The sequence below is a fragment of the Lathamus discolor genome, chromosome 3 (assembly GCF_037157495.1).
Source record: "Lathamus discolor isolate bLatDis1 chromosome 3, bLatDis1.hap1, whole genome shotgun sequence".
NCBI classification, from domain to species: Eukaryota; Metazoa; Chordata; class Aves; order Psittaciformes; family Psittacidae; genus Lathamus; species Lathamus discolor.
The window spans coordinates 38778916-38800013 of NC_088886.1; the positions used below are offsets into that span (position 1 = coordinate 38778916).

General features: G+C 37.9%; 1 protein-coding gene across 1 annotated transcript in view; it reads right to left on the reverse strand.

Moving 5' to 3' along the window:
* LEKR1 (leucine, glutamate and lysine rich 1) overlaps nucleotides 1-21098 on the reverse strand; it is a 57156-nt gene that overhangs the window by 12336 nt on the left and 23722 nt on the right. Inside the window, exons 5-8 of the mRNA XM_065674707.1 lie at nucleotides 20514-20633; nucleotides 19708-19883; nucleotides 16218-16403; nucleotides 983-1064 (exon numbers count right to left, since the gene is read on the reverse strand). Coding sequence (XP_065530779.1) covers nucleotides 983-1064; nucleotides 16218-16403; nucleotides 19708-19883; nucleotides 20514-20633 — 564 coding nt within the window. The remainder of the gene's footprint in view (nucleotides 1-982; nucleotides 1065-16217; nucleotides 16404-19707; nucleotides 19884-20513; nucleotides 20634-21098) is intronic.

The following is a 21098-nucleotide window of genomic DNA, read 5'->3' on the forward strand; positions in this document are numbered from 1 at the left end:
CACTGAGCACTACTGAGTCTGGATAGGACTCTGGAGGTCATGTGGCCCGATTTTGGGTCCCCAGTGCAGTTCCCAGACTGAAAGGAATGCAGCAACTTCATTGCTTGGCCATTGAAACAGTAACCCAGAACAGTGTGCAACATCACAATAACACCACAAGAAGAGGTGTATCTTTTTTCCTATTTCCTCGGGTTTTGACAGAGGATTCATTTTTGCTCTTCCCTTACTCTGTGGGCAGCAGTAGCAGCATCTAAAATCAGTATGGACTGCTGCAGTCACTACTGCGGGCACTGCTCCTTTCAGGTGGGCTGAAAGCAGAGTAAGTTGAGTTTTCCACTCTATGTGAGTTGAGTGCTCTCTCCTCAGTCATCACACTTCAGTTAGCTCTGACAAGTATTCAATTACTCTCTATTTTTGCTCTATTCATTTAGGCTTTACATACTCTACTTGAAAGTATAGGCACACTATAGTAAAATTACAAATGACAATAGCACACTGGTAAATAGAAAAAAGTCACAGCAAGTTTACCCTGAGGGTGTGGGGGGGTATGAATAAAAAAAGGAAATCATAGTCATTGACTAAATACTAAAATGTCTGATTGGTTTCACTGCACACTTCCCTCCATCCCAAAATTCTAGTGTGAAACATTACTTTCCACACATATTTTTAGGCCTGAAGTTATGAGTATTTCACAAAACATATCCTACAATTTTGTGTTAAATGAAGTGTTGGATTGAGCTTGCTTAACCTTCCTCTTTGCTGCATCATTAAACAGAGCTGGAGGAAGAAAGCCCTGCTTCCAAAGACAGATGTGCTCAGTCAGGTGGTTAGAAATACAGACCATTTAATAGGAAGATAAGCTATCTTCTCTGTTGGTCATAACCTTCTTAAATCATCATGACGAGCAGCGATCTCTGAAAAAAAGTGGTCTGTTACAGCTTTACGTGCTGTGGCAAAACAATTAAGCAAATGGAAATCTTACATTAACAGCTTTTTGTAGTGGTCCATCTCGGCTGTTACTTTCTGCAGCTTCAGTCCAATTGTCTCTACTTGATTTGTTAAATCTGAAAGCAAAAATATGGGTTTCATGCCTGTATTCATATTAAAATAATTCACTTTTATACATAGCGTGCTCTGTTTGCATCTCAGATGTGTGGCTCTTCACTCCCACCCGAAAAAAAGCAAGGCAGTACATCACAGAATTGCCTCTCAACAATGCAGAATGGCCATCTGTGAGAAGTATGGCTTTATGATTTGTAACATCTGGATTGATTTCTCACTGCTTACAAACCGTATAAGCTAGTTGTTTATATTTTCTTAACAGTCACAAATCACTTATCACAAAGGCTGGAATGCCATTGTGCCACTTCAGAACAGTCTTCCAATCTCTATACGTTCACTTGCTTGATAGCAAGAAGCTGGTTTTGTTTGTTTGGGGGTTTTTATCCTGCCAGGAAACATAAAATTCAACTAAAAGTAAATATGAAATGCTTTAAATCACAGGGTTTGTATACGTAATGGTGAGAGTAAAAAGCATACAGGAAGGTGAATCTGAAAATAACCTCTTATTAACCTCTTATGCTACTTCATATAAAACACTGACACTGAATTAATGGTTCTATATATTTTGTCTTCAATTCTTTTAGCTGAGTGTTATCTTTCAGAGCACACCGCCCATCAGTTTCAGTCAACCATTGCCTTTTTTTTTCTGGAATATATCCCAGGTTTTTTTCGTCTGTACAATTAGTTTATCACCCCCCCCCGCTTGCAAAAAAACTTCCAAAGAAAATACTGAGCGAAGACAAAAGCACTGTTACATTTATCACTCCTTGTGCACAGTCTCAGGGCTGTAAATGAAGGAGTGACAAACTTACAATGAAACATTGTAAGAAATCTAGAAGTGGAAGAAAAAAAAATATTTTCCCCCAATATGTGACAGCAAATAAATGAGCTGATTTCCCCTCTGAAGGTAAACAGCTAAAGAGTCCAACCTCTCCATCTTTAAAGCTCTCTGATATGTGCTGTAAAAAGCCAAACCTAACTGTGATTCCTGTTCTTAAAATTATCATTTCTGACATCAGAATTCACTGAATTTTTGTAACTTTTCCTATGTGCCTATTTCAGTAATTTCCAGCAACTGCTGTAATGACGGGTAGTCCCAGAGTGGGATTTCCTGACGTATCACACCTTACCTTTCTAAATCCTACTACATGAAAGATCCCTGTATTTTCAATAAAAGGAAAAGGAAAGCTGTTCATTATCTCACCATACAACAGCAAAAAAAAAAAAAACCAGGAGAGAACTGTATAGGGAACTGTACGCACCACCTGTCAGATCCATTCCCAAAATACCAGCATTTATAAAGAGCTTTTCTAAGATAAAGTTAAAATTTCCTTGGGCTTGACTAAGCCCTTGCAAAAGTCGATGGAAATTAATTATAGAAGCACCATCAATACACCACAACTGAAATCTATTTTTGTACAATATGCCATTGCCACTGCCACATTTCAGCCATAATAATATTAATGCAGTCCTGTATGATTTTTGCAATTGTTAACAGACATCGCCATATCACTAATCTTTTAACATGGAAACATCCTCTACTCAGATTCACATCAGAGTCTACATAATTAAATGAGCACAGAAAAGTGTAAGTAGATATTAAAGGAAAAAAGCATTTTAATAAATAAGAATGGATGCACACAGAGCACTCGCTCATTACAAGCCCTGATCAACAGAAGCGAATGGACCTGGGCACTATAAATGCTCCTGAGGTTATCTGTTCAGGTTTCTTTTACCATGCAGCGATGCTGATAGCACTCTTTACTGGTTACACTGTGAGCTGCCTCAGACTGATGTCATCCAAGTTTATTTTTCCTCTCCTTGAAACAGCTCAACCTACTCCACAGAACACGAGCGACAGACAACGTGATTTTTTAACAGTTTGAAAAGAATATTATTGCTGGGAACAAGTAAAAACTGTGTTTAATCACCATGTATAGCTTATATCAGTATCACTCCGAAAAATACTATGCATGTATATATATATACACACACAGATATAAATCAGTGTAAGAAATCAACAGTGTTCCATGAGAACCAACTATTAGAGGGAAGGTCTAAAATTATTCACATCCAGTCATCATTCTTTGTATTTTTCTAATGCTTTTGCAGGGTATTAACTCACAAAATGTTAACACTGCAAAATGAAAAATGGCAAATGCCAAATTAAAAATGGCAAGTGGTAATTCACATGGAATTTTTCTTGCCCTGGATTTGGAAATCCAAGAGTCCACAATGATACACTGCCCTTGACACCATAACAACAACCTCATCCCCAAAGAAAAAAACCAAAACACAATAAATCAACAAAACCACACACACACCCCCCACATCCCCCCAGTATTCTTGAGATTATGCAAGTAATTTATCTAACACAGAAATACAGGTGAAAGACCCAAGAGAAAAACTCAGACTGTGAAATGCTTTCCAATGGGAAAAGCATCCCCTTCAAGAACAGTGAGCTCTCTCCAGCCTGGAAAGCAGACTTTTTTCTCCTCAAAGGTGCTGCTTCATCATATTCATTCTGTACTCTATTTTCCATTCCAGGGATGATTATATTTGAAGTAGTCTATTTTCTCATGTTGCCATCCAGGTCTCCAAAAATACATCTTTTTATCAACCAAATTAACTGTCTCACCCCAAAGTATAGCAGGTGATGATTTATAAATAAGTCAGTACTATGGCAGAAGAACACAGCAGTGAATGGAGCAGCCAAATGTAAATGAAAATTCAATTTGTTTTGAAAGTGCAATATAAATTTGCTCAAATTGCTTTGCCCCTAAGCAGGATGGGATTTTCAGTCTCTGTTTAAGAGCTAGGACTATCACTGTGTGGCTGATACTCAAAAAAGAAAAAAAAAATCAGATTCAGGATAGCCTACTATTTAAATAAAAACATGACCTGAATCACTGGCCAGACAAAAACACAAGCTTACCTTTATTTCTGCCATTTTTTATGGATGCACCAGTACTTCTGCATTAAGCAGCAGAAGAACACAAGCCCCCCATTTCCCCAGAGGTGAAGAGTAGATTCTGCACAGAGAAAGACAAAAGAACAGCAAAGATCTGTGTGGTTTGACTTGTATGGGCACGCAGTTGGCTGGGGGAGAGCCAAGACCTCTCAGGAAAACCATACCGATGCTGTCAAAAACACCGGTCTTGGCAGCAGCAGACAGAGTAAAACACAGTGCAGCAACAGCCAAGCTAGGAGAGGTTTGAGGTGCAGGAGAAACAGTCAGCTCTAAGGAGGTATTCCTCCAAACATCACCTCCCTGACCACCATGCTCTGTGGCAGTAATCTGATTAACAGCACACACAATTCTGCTGCAAGCTATTTAGCTAAAATTTGGTTCAATATTTTTTCATCAGCTCTCCCCATCCCTCCTTTCTCCATTATATGTTTTTTGTGCAATGAGTTAAGCAATCAATAGCTTTGCAGGCATTAGAAAGGAATTTTCCTGAAAACAATCAAATTGTTTCAGATTCTGCAGTTTTCAGCTTGATGGTAGTGTATGACCACAATAAATGGCAAGGGTAGTTTAACTGCTCGTCAAAACTAGTAGGAACCAGTGGTTTATAGTCTTTCAGTGCCCTCACAGTATTTCAGATTTGTGCCTGGAAGGCCAATCACATTTGCACTCAGTTCCATGGGAAAGAGCCACTGAGCTTCCATGTTTGCTGCTGAACAGAACTCATAAAGATAAATCACTGACAACTTCGGACTATTTAAACCCCATGTTTGTGTGACACTGCTGTTGCCAAAATTTCCTCTTGGCTGTTTTAAAGACTTCTCTGACAAACTCCCACTGTAATCAAAGCCCTGCAGTTGCTATGTTATCAAAGTTCTGTTATCTGTATCAAAAACTGCACAATAGATACTTGACCAAGCTGCAATGTTTCTGCTCAGAACTGGCATCTTCACCTTCTCTATAAATGGGAAGTTGCGGCCAAGTACAAAGGCAACAGCTGAGACTACCTGCAGTTATTTTTGTTTAGCTTCTTCAACTGGCCATTCTTCAGTAATGTATTGTTCTGTACGCTTTTCCAAAGCTAAATAATTCAACCTTAATTTCCTGTCATTCATCCTGACATTGCCTTATGAAGTAAATGGCTCTGAATGCCTCCAGGAAAAGGAGAAACTTTGGCTTCACACACCAAGCAGATGTTAAAACATGTGGGAACAATCTAACATTGACAACAGCAAGTTCTACTTCAATGTGACCATTTTGTTAAAACAGATTAAGACCAAATTACTGTAGATCAGCACTGCAAAAAGGACAGCCCTTTGCCTTTCTTAGCACGGGGAAGACTGCTCCAGAGAAGAATTTTACAGACATCTATTTCTGACAATTAAAAAGTTATTATAGAAGATCTCTGACAATTATTAATAACTGTGGTCTTCTTTCTTCTTCCAAGACATGGAATATGGATGCAAGTTCTGGAATAAAGGAAAAGGAGAGGTATAATGCTTATTTTGGTTCTAGTACTTTGGGTGGTCTCTTTCAGCTCTGTTTCTTCTTTTACTCAATTTGTTTTGAGAAGTTTTCATAATGACTGAGCACTGGACAGGAGTTTTTCATGAAGGAGTAGATGGATTCAATTATATGTCTGGTTTCTGAAAGTCTCTAGAGAGAGTTCCCACCAAAGTCAACAGGAGCTGGTTAGCAGAAAGTCTGAGGGATCAGACCCACACCCACAGAGACTAAATAATACAAATTTCAATGAAGTTTGAAAGACACAGTAAAAATGAGGAAACTAATAAGGAGAATGGTAATACAAATAGGAGCTTATGCTGAAAACTTGCTGAATAAAGAAAAATATAATTAAATGCTTACATAAAAATGTTTTCCAGCAATAAAGTTTGTTGTGAAATATGCAAAACCAAGAAAAAGCACTCACACTCTTTAGTACTGATACTCATTTTAAAGCTTTAAGAAGTACCACATTTTGAAGAATAATCAGTCCAAAAACATCTCAATATTATTCATGTTTAATTTAACTTATCTTTGTGATTCACAATGGATCTTACCATAAACATAACAGCCAACAGAAACCTTCCAGGCAGCACACCTCCTGAGCTCTGCCTCCAAAAAGGGCAAAAGACAGGTAAGGGCAGAGACTGCCTCCCCTGCATTTCTGTGTTTTAGCAGTATCACATTCTCAATAATGTAAGACATTCTCAAAAATGTAAGATGGAGACTACAGGGCACAGCATAGAACACGTACAAAGAAAAGATGTGAAGAACTAAAGAACCAAAATTGGTGACTATTTTCCCTTATTTGGGTGAATTCCTATAAATGCAGCCCACAGTGTCTTCAAAACACCAGGCAGAGAGTCTGCTCAGAAAGGGTTTTTGGGAATTTAGCCACCCAGTCTGCATCCTCTCCAGCTGCCTGGCCAACAGCACGGTGCTGAATGAAGACTCCAGCTCCTGCTTTGAAAATAGCAACAACTGGTAAAGATTTCAGTGTGTGTGTGGGGGAGCACTGTGAACTATATTCACATTGGGTAAGCAACCACTCTGGAAACCATCAACTTCGCAGCTAATTCATAACAGATTCACAATGATATCAGTTCAGAAGCATGCGTGATACAAATGTGTAATTTTCTAATTTTCCTGCAAAACATATAAAAAAAAGCAAGATAGTTTCTGAACATTTTGATCTCATCTAAATAAAAGCTAAGTGGTTTATACACACATAAAAAAAGGAAAATTATTTGCCAGTAGTTAAGACTTTCTAGAGTGGTTAACATGCACAGCTCAAATAGATATTGCCATTGAAGACATGCAGACCCCAGTCATTACTTGAGACCCTTTTGCCTTTGCAGCACCAGCACAACGCTATTTAGGTCAATGCCTGTCATGGTATGAATCTGTTCTGTATCGCTAAGTCTCTGGTCTAAAATGACTGTGCCTACCTAAGAATAAACACATGTCTACAAAGTTTATGTGCTTCCAGTCTCAGAAACAGTTCATTTCTTAGTACCCGGCTGGGGACTGCAAACAAGTGGATTTGCTACTTCGAACCACATCACTACACTACAGCACATAGAAAACAGCACAGGGAGAAAGCAGTAGTTTCATTTTCCCTTTATTTAAGCATGGTTTGAGAAACAACTGGAAAATAGTTTGGTTTAAACAAGAAAAGCTCTGACTCATCATACCAGCCACTGATGAGAAGGAGCTGCTGGGGCAGTCCCCTTCATGCTCTCATTGAGAAGCAGAAAGGCTGTGTAGGCTGCATATGCTGCCCTCCAGTCCCACTGACTAGAAATATCCCGTCTCGAAGCACATTTGCCAGCAGTAGAAAATGACTTGCAGAAGAATGACAGATTAAGTTATTTTTTATTTTATCAAGCTTTACGAAATTCTCATCATGATTCAGCTGGGTACAGATCCACAGAGAGGATGGCTGGAAGGGACCGCTGTGGCTGCACAGTTGGACCTTTTGCCCAGAGCAGCAACTGCTGACAAAACCAGACTAGGCTATCTGTGGTTTTATTCATCTGAGTTTTGCAGACCCCAAAGGCTGGAGACTTCCTCAGTACTTCGAGCAGCCTCTTCCCATGCTGCACCACCTTCGAATGAAAAAGCTTTTCTCAGTGTCCAGCTTGAAGCTCCAAAGCTGTGGCCAGTGTCCCCTGCCTTATTACCACCTGCCACTTGACAGGAGAGTTTGGACCCATCACCTTCCCCTCTTGGCACTTCCAAACTGCTGTTGGGTCCCCTCTCAGCCAGCCAGGACCAGCCTGGCTCTCACCGTGATACAGTTTCCTTTGTCCAATTCATCTCTTTTTAGAAACTATGTTCTTAAAGACTTGGTCCATACACACATGAACCCTGTGGGACACTCCCTGTATTACCCCAGATCAAGAGAATATTTGTCGTGCTGTCAGACTGAAGGAAACCTTTCTGAGGCTGGTAGGTGCAAGAAGCGTCCTTCATTGGGGAAACAGTGAGCAGCAGTTAGGCTCTTTCAGGCACAGGACAGACTGGCTGGAACAGAAACTCAGAGGAGTCATGATACTGCCATAAAGGAACTGAGAGAGAGGGAGAGCTGTGCAAATTCAGCCCAATAATGCTACAGGGATGGGCAGAAAGAAACAGAGAATCCAAGGGGTCAGGAAAATACTGGCAGCACAAACCTGGAAAACAGACTGGAGACTGATATGGTCAGAGTGGAACCCAGCTCCTGTTAAATTTCTCTGGAATTCTGAGAAACAGGAGGTTGTAGGTATTCTTTAAAACCTACTCCTTGTAGGGAGCAACCTATAAGGCTCTGAATATTGGTGATGACCTGTGTCAAAAAGGGTAAAAATATTTTCCTTATAACATTGATGTGAGTCCAAATTCAGATGCACACTTAACAAAGACACCTTCAAGTACATTTATTTACAAAACATAGTAGAGAAGCTGTGGGAAATATGTAATACGTACATGAAAAATTGCCATCAGAGTAGGAATAATTTGCCTCACTGTATATTTCTAAGGAGACCACAGAAATGAACTAAATACGCAAAGTCCTTGCACACACAGCACTATTTATTTATAATATTTCATGTACTATGTTCTCTAACATAAATTAGTTTTTGTATACACAAGTACTTCTTTTTATTTGTGACTCACAAGCACAAGCCTGTCTGGAAGAAGCCCAGGGATGGACTCCAGCCATATAGATTTACGTCTTTTCCGGAGGCCTGACCAGTGCCATCAGGAAGTCCCTAAATCACTAAAGCTGCCAGGAACTGGGAGGATGTGCCAGAAAAAGGAGTGCCTGTCTCTTATCTCCCTCAGCATATGTTGCTGACCACTGCCAGGACTGGGCTTTCTGGACCTCTGGTCTGAGCTAGTATGTTCTTTCATGTTCGCATGTAAAACCACCACAGAAAAAGCAAGGGAAGGAACCAGATTCTAAGTAGCTTTGAGCAATACAAACCTAGAACACCCTCAGTGCCCTCAAATGAACAAGCCAGCAACTGCATACACAATGCAAACATGACAGCAATTTTCCCCAAGACCTTCCAAAGTGTTTAATTAGAGAAACAATACTATCTCAGCAAACCCTACTCCCCTCTCTCCCCCTACTCACCCAGTGGCATGCTTCAAGCACTTCTGCCGTCAGAGGGATTGCTTACATGGTATTTGCTTAGCCATGGCCAGGGTTCACACTGACACAAACAATTTGCTCCTTAAGCCTTAATTTTCTGTACATGTTTCTGCCTTTTTTAACCCAAGCTAATTTGGAAATGTCAGAATAGGACCTACAGACCTGCTTCTCCTCCTATGTATTAAAATGGATTTGAAATACTGTCACTTACCTATTGTCTGGGAAAACTGAAGACAGAAGAATGGAACTTCTGACCTTAGTCTGCCTTGCAGACAGATTACATATTGTATACTTCCTTTAACATCGATTCCTGCTTTTCCCCAAGAAGCAAAGGGGGGGTCTTCTGTAAGTAAAAATCCCAACATCTAGTTGAAGAGAACTATGATGCTGGTCTTTCCATCACATTCATCTGTTTCCTCTTCCACTTTAAGAGACTGCTGAAAAGCACTAATGAGCAATTGCTTCGTCTAACCCATATGTCACATTCTGTTCAAACACCAATACTGCATTCCCCAGCTCTCAGCCTTCAAATTCTTAGTACCGCAGCTGGAACTAATAAAAACATATTTCAGCAGTATTTGTAGTATGAATAGTGGATATTTGAACTGCAGCCTACCTAAAACTACAGGAAACTATTCTCTCTTTGGATTTTCAAAGATTTTCAAAGCAGTCTTTAAAGTGTCATTAAAGCCACTTCATGTCAATGAAAATACTTCTTCTTTCCATGAAGAGTGCTAACATTCCCCACTCAAACTACCCAGCTACTCCTACAGCTGCCTGCATTTTTCAATCATCTTTCATTAGTCTTATTATGTCAGCAGACCACTGCTAAATTTATATTTAGTAACTTAAGTAGCCCACGAAGAAGTAGCATCAAAAGATTTAAAAGACAGATTTCATGTGCATAGCTAGCAATTTAAACCCATACAGAGGTAAAACCTGTAACTATAAATGGGATAAAGGAAAACTGCAATCACTTTGTGAAGAAAAATTATTCTAGATCTGTGATTAAGTGAAAGGATTTGGCTAATAATAAAAATGAAAGCACAGATTATCAGTTCCTCTCTTTTAGGACTGTGGGCTACTGCAGCTCTTCTGCCACTCTCAAACCTAAGAACACAAAGACACTAACACAAGGCATTATTGCCTTTTGTTTGTTCATTTTGTGAGTCTATTTGATTAGACAGTTATTGACCAGACCTTACCCTGCACTGAGCTTTTTATCAAGACCTGCCACCTCTAGCTAACTGGATGATGCATTGTGGGTCTGAAGAGTGGGATGAAACCAGCAATCAAATTCACCTGTCTGGCAAAATGTAACCCACAAAGATCATTTTTGGAAAGACATGAGAAGCAACAGAACAAAGAAAAAAATCGTAGAAATGAATCTTAGGTTCAGCTCTTGCAAATGACTGCTATCATATGAAATATTCAGTAATTTACAATTCTGTGATAAATACACAAAACAAAAATCTTCAAAGTATTGACTTCAGAAAGGAAAATTCAAAACATTTAAATCACACATCCTGATAGGTTTTTATTTTCCTAGAGAACTGAGCTATTTCAGTACCAAAAAGAGGTATTATGTTCAAAGTAGTTTGTAAGGGTAAAAAACAAACCAAACCACACCACACCCCACCCCACCCCATGGCTGACATTCTAGATCTTGCTGATTTCCTGCACATTGACTTTACACGGTGTCAATTCACTACATGGAATTGATTTTCACTAAGATCAGGTAAGGCAATGACAAAAGAAGAGCTGTTAGCTCCTACTGATTTATTTTAATACAATGGCAAACTTATATAACATTTAATGCTTGTTTCATTGAAAAAGTCATGTTTTGTATTTCAAAGAAAAAATTTTTATCATCAGTGTGTTAGCCAGCCTTATGACCCCCATGCAGCAACAAGTTCCCCTTAGAAAGTCTTCTTCAAATGCATATGGATTTATGTTTTACTGATCTATTCATGCAAGGTAGAACAAAAATGCCTGAGTTAGATGTCTTTCTGCCTTGAAATCTCCTTGATATATACATCAAACGTTTTACTGCTTCTTAATAACTGATTTATTATGAAGTAACTGTTATATTTTCTTACTCATAAGTTTAAAAATGCCTCACATAAAACATCAATCTGCTTAGCTGATATTTTAGCTGTTCATTATGATTTCACAGTTCTAATACGCTGTTTTATTTGTGTTTTCTCCACAAAATGTTGGCTATTTCCAGGTCTTATTATGAGCTTAAAAAACAAATCCAACACAAGCAAAATAAGTAAACAGTAAATCAAAACCAAACAGCACAGCATGATAAGCAGCCATCATGGTGACTCTTCTGCTCAAGTATTACATCAACAAGATGCCTGAGAATCCACACAGTCACAGTAACCACTTCATAGACTTCTTGAGGGAAGAAGTAACTCCTTAGAGCACTGCAATTTTACAAACCTCTTTATAAAGATAAAGAAGCAGCCTCCAAAATATTCCCTTTCAGTGGATACAGGAAAAAATAAAACAGAAAACAAAACAAAAGTAAAAAGAGAAAGAGAAAAAAAGAAAAAGATGAAGAAGAAAGAGAAAAACGAGAAAAGGAAAAAGAAGGGAAAAGGGAAAAAATGGAAAAGGGAAAAGGAAAAAGAAAAAGGAAAAAGAAAAAAAGAAAAAGGAAAAAAGAAAAAGGAAAAGAAAAAAAAAGAAAGAGGAGAAAAGAAAAAGGAAAAAGGAAAAAAGAAAAAGAAAACAAAAAGAAGAAAAAAGGAAGAAAAAAGAAAAAGAAAAAAAAAAAGAAGAAAGAAGTAAGAGAAAGAAAAAGAAGAAAAGACATAGATGGCAGCTCTTGGCTGGCCTTCCAATGCCAGCAGTGGAAAAAACTAAAAAAGATGTAAGCATGGATAAAACTTTTCCAGAATATTCTAACATTTTAGGCTTCTTTCAAGAGTCATGTCTTCGCTTTCAGTTATGTCACATCAAAGTGAAAAATACTAATTTAGTTCAATAAATCCCAAATTTTTCCTCTCATCAAAACCGGAACTCTATTGTTGCTCATATTAATGCTGAATTCCAAGGGCAGCGTAACTGCTGAGAGCTGAATCACAAACATCCTCCCCAGATTAACTCGGAGGAGTATTCTGGATGAAAGAAGACATTTTGGAAAGTTAACAGGAAGTTTACATTCCAGCCTTGAGACATGATTCTCACCACCTGTGTTGCCAATTAATGTCTTTGCTTTGTCATTTCCTATAGAAGTCAACAAGCTCAGCAGGTGATAAGCAAGTCTTGTTAATACTATTAGGAAGAAAAGTAAGCAAGTGTTCTTCATGCCCACAGGCAGGATGGAAGAAATAAAGGCAGAAGGAGGCATACCCATTAACTCCAGTACGTTACAGCCCCAGACACCTAGCCATCAGAGAGGGATTCAACCCCATCAACTACAAATACAACTTCTTAAACCACAAACATGGAACAGAAAGTCCATTTTCAGAGAACAGAAGATTGTTTTCAAATTTTTTGCAGCTCAAGATTTAAATGTAAAATCCAATGACTTTTCCAGCCACCCCACCTTTGAGAAAGCCATGGACATTTTCCCTGGAATTTACTCCATTCTTCATGGAGTAAAAAGTGGGCAAAACAGAAAAAGAAAGTGTATTTTTACAATGCATGTGAACAAACTCTTTACTCATTGTTTACAGGAACCTCTGAAGTAAATAGCTTTACAAAACCAAAAAGGGAACTCAACGGGTCATACAGCATAAATGTAACAATACAAGTATCTTATGTAATGATACTACATCACATATTTGAAAACTTTAAAAGATGGTTTTCTTAGGCTCAAGGCCCCCTTGGATCTGTCCTTGATAATTAGCCTGTAATTACTCTTCTAGAGTTCCTGCTCCTTCCTTTGAACTTCACTGTGTTTTTCAGCAGTGAGAACAAGATCCTGAATTAAACGGACTTTAGACTTTCTGTAACAGCAGCAAGTGCCAACATTCCAGTTAGCAAGAATGCCTGTGAACTACCAATGAATTCATAGGCAGTTTCACGTGCCCACATACAGCCACCTCACAAAAAAAAATTAACTCAGTAATGTGCAAGATTATCTGAGCTATACTGAATGTGGCATCTTACAAAAATGAAAATCTACACTTCCAGATATTGTACGAAGTTCGGAACAACAACAGTCTGCACACCAGCACTGCCAATTTAACTCGTGCCACCCACAGGTTTTTATTTCATAGGAAATTAAAAGACTTTTCAACACAAAAAAAAAGTCAAAGTATTCTTCAGAAGGAACTATTTTTGCACTGAGATTATTTTATTTTGACTAATTTTCCCATCTAAAAGAAAAAATGCATGTAAAATTTAATTATATTTTCCTCAAGGCAGGCAGGTGGTAGACCCAGTTTGAAAGTTGCAGAAGCTCAAATTTCTAGAGAAAGGTAAATAATAAATGATCTGATTATGACTTATCACTACTTGTGACTATTCCTACAATGACAGAAGCTAAGATATTCCTGAAAAGAAAGTTTAAAGTCTGGTTATATTGAACATATTAAAAAAGCCAAATATTAGGGCAAAATGAGCATTTTATGTCTACTGCTTCTTCACACAGTGACCAAAACATCACACTACACAACCACGTAAGAAGCACGTACCAAAATGTTGCTGCATGGATTCTGAACAGAGTATCTGTGACAGCTACCTGAGTGACACGGAGATCATTGCAATTATCAGCACTTGTAGAATATCCAGACTGCTGTACAAGTGATCTTTCAGTTGCTCTGCATGGCACAAGACCACAGTAATGACCAAATGAACTTTCTTTCCCTAAATGATACTTTACTAGCAGAGAAAAGAAAGCTTAATCAACCAGAATAAATCATTGCTGCAGGTTTTACTGAGGATCTGCAGTGTTAATGCTGTTTTTGAGACAGTCACGTTGGCTATCTTCGAGTGATACTATCCGCTTGAGCAATTTCTAGTGCACTAAGAGCCTCTCAGCTCCATCTCTAAGGTTACTTCAGCATAAGTAAAGACAGAAAGTGAATGTTGAGAAATGAATTGCATAGAATATTCCAAGGGATATAATTTACAAATTTTGGACTGTGGCATTGTAATAGTCAATCTGGCAGTCACATATGTACACAGATTATTGAGCTAAACCATGAATCCCTCAATGAAGGAGAAACGCTTGCCTTCTGAAAAGAAGTGATGCATTTTTAGCATCTTTTCCAAAAAAGTTTAAAGTAAAACATGAGGAGTCATAGGGAAATTTATGCTCCTGGGACAAGCAATGCAATTTAGTTAAAAAGTGTGACTAAATAATTCCTTCAGTTTTGTCTTTTCTAGCAACATAATCTTGAGCTTATTTGGGATTTTGACTTTTTTATTACTATTTTCTACCCAGACACTTGTCTGGGTAATATACATATATATACACATATATAATGCATACTATATATATGTAATGTTAATATAATATTGAAATTATTTACTTTTCTTGCAGAACAATCATCACAGTAGATAACATTTATGTACTACCAACGTTTTATTTCACGTCTCCTAAAAATTCTCCAAGTGATTTTACATACAAGCCAAACAAAAAGGTAAAGAATTTCACAACTGTCCAACAGTGTGGTCAAGATCGTCTTTAAATTTTCTTTTTAAACAGAATTGATGCACTTCTTTCCATTTATTCAGATCTTCAGAAAGAGATAATGCATCTCATGACTGACAGCTTAACACTTTTAAGGCAATCCTCAAATCTTATCTGCCAGAATTTACTCTGAACAGAGGACTAGGTAAGAAGAGGTAGCTACAATCAGACAATTAACCTACTGAAAAATGCCACGGGCAAGTTTTTGAGACACTGGAACATGTAGCAGCTTCCCAAGAAAAAACAAAAAAGGGAGACAAAAGTGGATGCTGTGAATAGTCCATAGAATAATATTTTCAGAGCAAAATGTAACTGACTTTCTTCCATTTAAAGTTTCTTTTTTTAATAAATACCACAAAAAGGAAGACGTATTAAGTCTGTTTCTTATATGGACACTGCCTGGAAAATTATGTTGAATTATGTACTCATTTCTACCATTCAAACTCATCTCTGCTGGAACTTTCTTAACAGTACTGTTATACAGTGACAGAAATAAAGGCTGTTCTCAGCAACACAGGTTGGTAACTCATTGGATGGTATCTGCAGTCTCACATTTGTCATTACCACTGGTATTGAAGGATCAGTCAAATTCCTTCACCATGACTAGCACTGAGACCTACTGCTTTAAATTTGACATTACATACTGTGTATAAGGCAGAACAGTTATTGCTGTGCCAGTGTGATGACTCAAACCTGTGCTCAGAACATCACAACCTCTATATGTTTTCAAGGTCTTAAAATGTCTCTAGGCCAGCACTGTGAATGCAATGCAGCTCTAAAAAGAAGAGATTCAAGAGATACTAATACAAATAATCCTTTTGTAATGAGTCATTGTCTCAAAAGAGCTCTGAAGATATTAAAATTTCAAGTGCTATCACTGCTCTTACAGTTTCCCAAGAGGACTCCCTAGATTCTTGAGACACACTATCAAGGGCAAATCATTACACAGACTCAAGTTTAATAAATCCATGAGAAAAAGATATTGGCTTAGCCTGAGTGACTTTTCAGTTCTGTTGATGATAGCCAAAAATCCTTCCTGGCCTTCCACCCAAAATGAGAACATTTCTTTTCATTTTAATGTCAGAGCCTTCTCCCTGATGTTTTACATAAGACTGACATTTAACAGCATAACTACATTACCAACATCTTCACTGTTTTCCTCCCTTCCTTCATTTTCCCCCTCCCACTCAGCTACTCGTGTTCCCAGCAGGGTAACAGACTCTTCAGAATGACATACTGCCTGTCTGACTGCACAACACCCACATTTTATTAGGGTCTGTGTTGGGCTCTTGAGTGCTCTCACAGTAACAGCCACAACTTCAGTGAGCTTTTAAAAAAATGTTTTTAATTTCATTTTACTTGGAAGTTTGCTTTAAAAATCAAAATTCTCTTACCTAATGTTTCCTTTTGTAGCTCACGGCATCTACTTTGTAGCTCATTCCCTTGCTGAAGTGAAGTTTGAAGCTGTTGACTTTTCAGCTCAACTGTGTCAGCCACCAACGTCAGATGTTTTACCTTTTCTTGGAGGCATTCATTCTCTCTCTGGGACTTTGCTAATCTTTGATTCAATTTGGGTATTTCTGAGGAGATAAAAAAAACATATAGGCTGTTGTCAAATGGACCTTCTTCACTAATAAGTATTACACCTGATTTTCAACTTCAGGACTTCAGCATGGGTAAGGATTAACACTTCTGCTGAGAACGTAGAGCACCAAAAGAAGTGCTTTGTGCAATACAGATAACTCCTACTTAGCCAAACACATATTATTGAGAAATAATAAAAACTTTATTCTATGCAATAATATGCATTTCTTCTAAGATCTCAATCAAATTAAAATACATATATATAATCCACTTGAAGTGATAGGTGACATAAATACCTGGATTAAAGCCTTCTATCTTCAGAAGATACGCAAACCATTGTCAACACACAAAACCAATTGCAGACTCACTGAAATTAATTTGAGAAGATATCAAGGGGGGTTAGCCTCTGCTAAAGCTCAGTTTGAAACTTCTGGTTCAAATTATGTTTTGGGCACATGTAATACATTTTATTTTCTCATTCCTTAGATGACAACTGCTGTTAAAGTAATCACAAAGTGTATCTTTATTATATGAAATACAGGTTTTGTCTCCATCTTTCATCAACTCTTCAACATGGGAGAGCACAAGACCTAAGGAAGTTTCCTGGGAGGTTTTTACTGCAAGGTAAACAACTAAATTGTGGGTGAAGTGTAGTAGGTCTATATTTTCACGTGTTTTCCTGAGTTCAGTTATTCTCAATGACTGCATTTGAACATCTCCAGAAGTAGTTCCAATTCTTTTCTATGCCTTCTCCAACTACAACCCTAAATGCTCCATTGTCCAAAGAACTTACACAACTTTTATTTACATTAATAATGACAATATTCCAGTCAGATTAAGGCTAATTCTATTGTCAAGTCAGCTATTATGTTTTATATGCTGCCCACACGCAGCATATAAAACTGTCTTTGTGTTACGCAAATATTTTTATTATCTACAGTCTTTCCCAACAACTGCACACTTAAACCGATTTACTGTTAGACTAAATGATGTAAATACCCAAAGATTTTCTTATACTTCTTTCCACTTGCCCTTAATTAACCAAAGTTAAACAGTGTACGCATACAAGACTTTTTGTAAGCTGCCTTCAAACTAACCAAACTGGTCTAGGCATAAGGAGCAGCACCTCATGTAACATTTTTCTCCTCAAAATCTGAATGGAAAAGTTCTGAAAATCTTGTTGCAGAAAGAGTAAGCTACAATACACAAAAATTTATTATGCGTTAATATGTTGTCATATGTTAATAACGAGCAACTAATAAAACAACATAAAAACTTGTAAATGGCATTCACAGGCAAAAGAAAAAAAGAAAATCAAACCCACAAAAAAAGTTACTAAATTGGTTTGATTTAGAAAGCTAGATTTAAGGATTATATAATATTCACAGCATGGCACTAGTCTCAGTAGTATATGCTGAATAGCGCTGGCGATACACAACATGCATGGCACATATAACCCTTAAAGAACCTGAAAGACTGCACTTCTGCTTTTATACAGATACTCTATATATTTGCAGCATTACAACAAGTTAAACAAGGAATATTCCACAAAAGCAGCCCTAAAATGTTATGAATCTCTTTGAACCTGAAAATGCCTGCAGAAACACATGTTCACATTCCCTTCATTAGCTAGAAGTAGGCAGAGAATGAGCACAGGAAGAGAGGAATCCTTAGGGACATACAATACTCTTTCTGTGCTCAGCCTAATTAGGAGATGAAGTCACGAATCAAAATATGCAATATTGACACTGACATTTAAATTAATTGTTCTTACAAAAACTGAATGCTAAAAAAGTGATTTTCTGGCCACACTCATCTTCTGCAGGCAAGAGCCCTGCCTTCTGGGCTCTCTGCTGCCTGGGCTCAGGACGCCCCGACCTCTCTGTACGGACTCAGGCACAGTCTCAATAGGATGTGTGCCTACTCACTCCTGTGGCACAGCTGCCCCACTTCTTCCCAGTCTGAAGAAAGCAATCATTGAAAACATTAAAAATTACTTCTAATTTCACAGGAAGCATAGGCTACTGGGGAGCTATTATTTAAAATGAAGTTACATATTTTCTCAGATACTCTGCTCATGCAGATTTCACATAAGCAGTGAATTTTCACGGGAGTTAACACAGTTTCACCAGCGGAGTGATTTGGGAGATGCACATCACCTACCTTGCCCTTATATTCCTTCTCACAAGGATAGAAAACATGATATCAGCTCACCTACTTCTTCACTATCTTATAACCCTGATAAAACTAATCTCCACAGGAAATAGCAGCTCATCAACTCATACACACTGAAAAACTGTAAGGTACAGAATACATACATGAAAAATACGTCTAAAGGCCATTAAAGCTGCAGAAGTCAGCATAGGAACCAGTTTGGATGTGCTGGACGTTAGAGTTGCTAATTACACTACCACACACTTTTTCAGCAAAACTAATCTCTTAACTGAGGCAGAGCAAAAGTGCTATTTAAGGATGAATCTGAGTTTTCAAGCCTGATTGCCAGCCTGAGGGCTGGGCATGACCTTCAGGAACAAAACATCAGTTGTGACTTGCTCTCAGCTTCTCTTTTGCTGAAGGCTGCCCTTGTGTGAGCAGGAAGCAGTGTGTGGGCCAAGTGAATTATTCTCAGCCCACAGGCTGCTCCATGCCCCTTTCAACCCCACAGACCCCCCTAGATAAAGAGAGCTGTATTTGGGTATTACTTGTTCTTATTCAGAAACAGAAGCAGGGAGAAGTTGCTACATGTTGGGTGCAGGTTTGTTCATATACAGTAGCTCACGTATTCAAGGCAACCCAACGTGTACACCAGTAGGCTGGTCAACAGAAGAGGTGTAGCCTGCCCACGCAGCAGGGTGGCAGTATTGCAGGATCCTCAAGCAGCTCCACAAAACGTGCATCATATGTACATGTGAGCATATGCAAAAAACTGGCAATAGTAAACATAGGGCAAATTAAAACATCTCCAAGTCTTTGTGTTGCAATCACATCTATATACTCATAGTAAGTATATTACTTATGTTTCAAATAATGGAAAGTACTAATATTACTTCAGTTTCAGTCTGACTTGGGTCAGTACCTAACAATAGGTTCAGCACACTAAGACAATAGGAACTGGACTGAGTTCAACGCAGTTCACATGGCGCCACAGCAGCTGATGGGATCTTCCATAGCTTTGTGTCTGGACAAGTTAATGTCAGAATTAGGAACCATCTAATTAATTTTACCTTCTAATTCACTCCGCTACACTCAACTACCAAAAAAGAATTTTATCTGACCCAAAATTACTGCAAGATGATTTACCTGTCAAAGCTTCTTTGCTAACTGTTTTTATTTGTATAAAGATTTCTTCTTTCATGGCAGCCCAGTTCTCCAGATTACTGGAGATGACTTCTTTAATACTGTCTAGTTCACTTCTAATAAAAGGAAACAGTGAAACTGCCTTGTTCAGAGTTGAGCAATGGTGTTCCAGTGTATTTCTGCAAGACAGAAAAATAATACCATACATTTTTAAAATGACAAAATACTATTAGTAAACTTGGGAACTAAGGTAAACTTGACAATTACTTCTATGTTATGTGATAATTTATACTATATTGGTTTACAACAATTTGTTGTATATTGAATATATTTATAATAAGTTTCTCCCTTGTAAATATTAATTTAGAATATATATGTATAAATGAAAACAACTGTACAGACAATTGTACAACCATTTTTTATTGAGAAATCAGAGCAATCATGTTTAAATGATTCTATGTCAAGTTTATGTTGACTCTTTATAAACAATGTGTATAGGAAACACAGTATTTCCAATGCATTGCAAGCAACTGGCACACACTTGCTTTTAAGTGTTAATGCTTTTAAATTTGTGAAAAACTTACCCTGTTGCTAGTAAGATCAGCAGTCAGCAGTGGTATTTTCTGGTTACATTTGCTAACATTACAGCATTTTACTATATTCTGGAAAAGTAAAAAATACTAGGAAGGTTATAAACACTCCTCTCATCACGATATTCTCCCTGCCTGTGCCTGCATCTCCCCTGAAACCTCTTGACTGATTATAAGAGTTCACAGGAAGCACATCAGCATTTCTTTTTGGGTTCTTACCTGAGCACTTGCGATTGTTTATAGGCAGCTTCCTTTTCCTCTTGGAAATACCTCAGATCTTCTTTCACATTTTTTAAATCATCTTGCTTGTTTTTAAGTTCCACTGTGAGGGTTCTTATTCTACAGAATTTATGAAAATAATCAGAAAGTAGTATTTGCACTACTAAACAACCTCTAACTTATGTTTCAGCTTTAAATTAAAAATATGCTGAAAGTCCTTTCAAAAGATCATAATCACATATTTCACACTGAGGTATCAGATCTCCAAATAGAGAGAACTTAATCTTCTGGCCACTGTATGAGCCCCCTGAGCAACTCTTTCAAAATAGTATTCATAATATTTGTAAAATAATGTGGAAATGTATATGTCCAATATCAGCTCACATGCAACGTGATATAAATATCTTAAGAATCCAGTGTTCATTCACAGATGCAACACTGAACTCGTTCATCCTCCAAAAAAAACATAGCCCATTATGAAAATCTCAGTTTAAAGTTCAGCTTTGGTACCCAGCTTTGGGGCTGCGATACCTAAAACGTAGGTACCTCATCCCAGCACGGTGATGAAAACAAGGTACCACAATG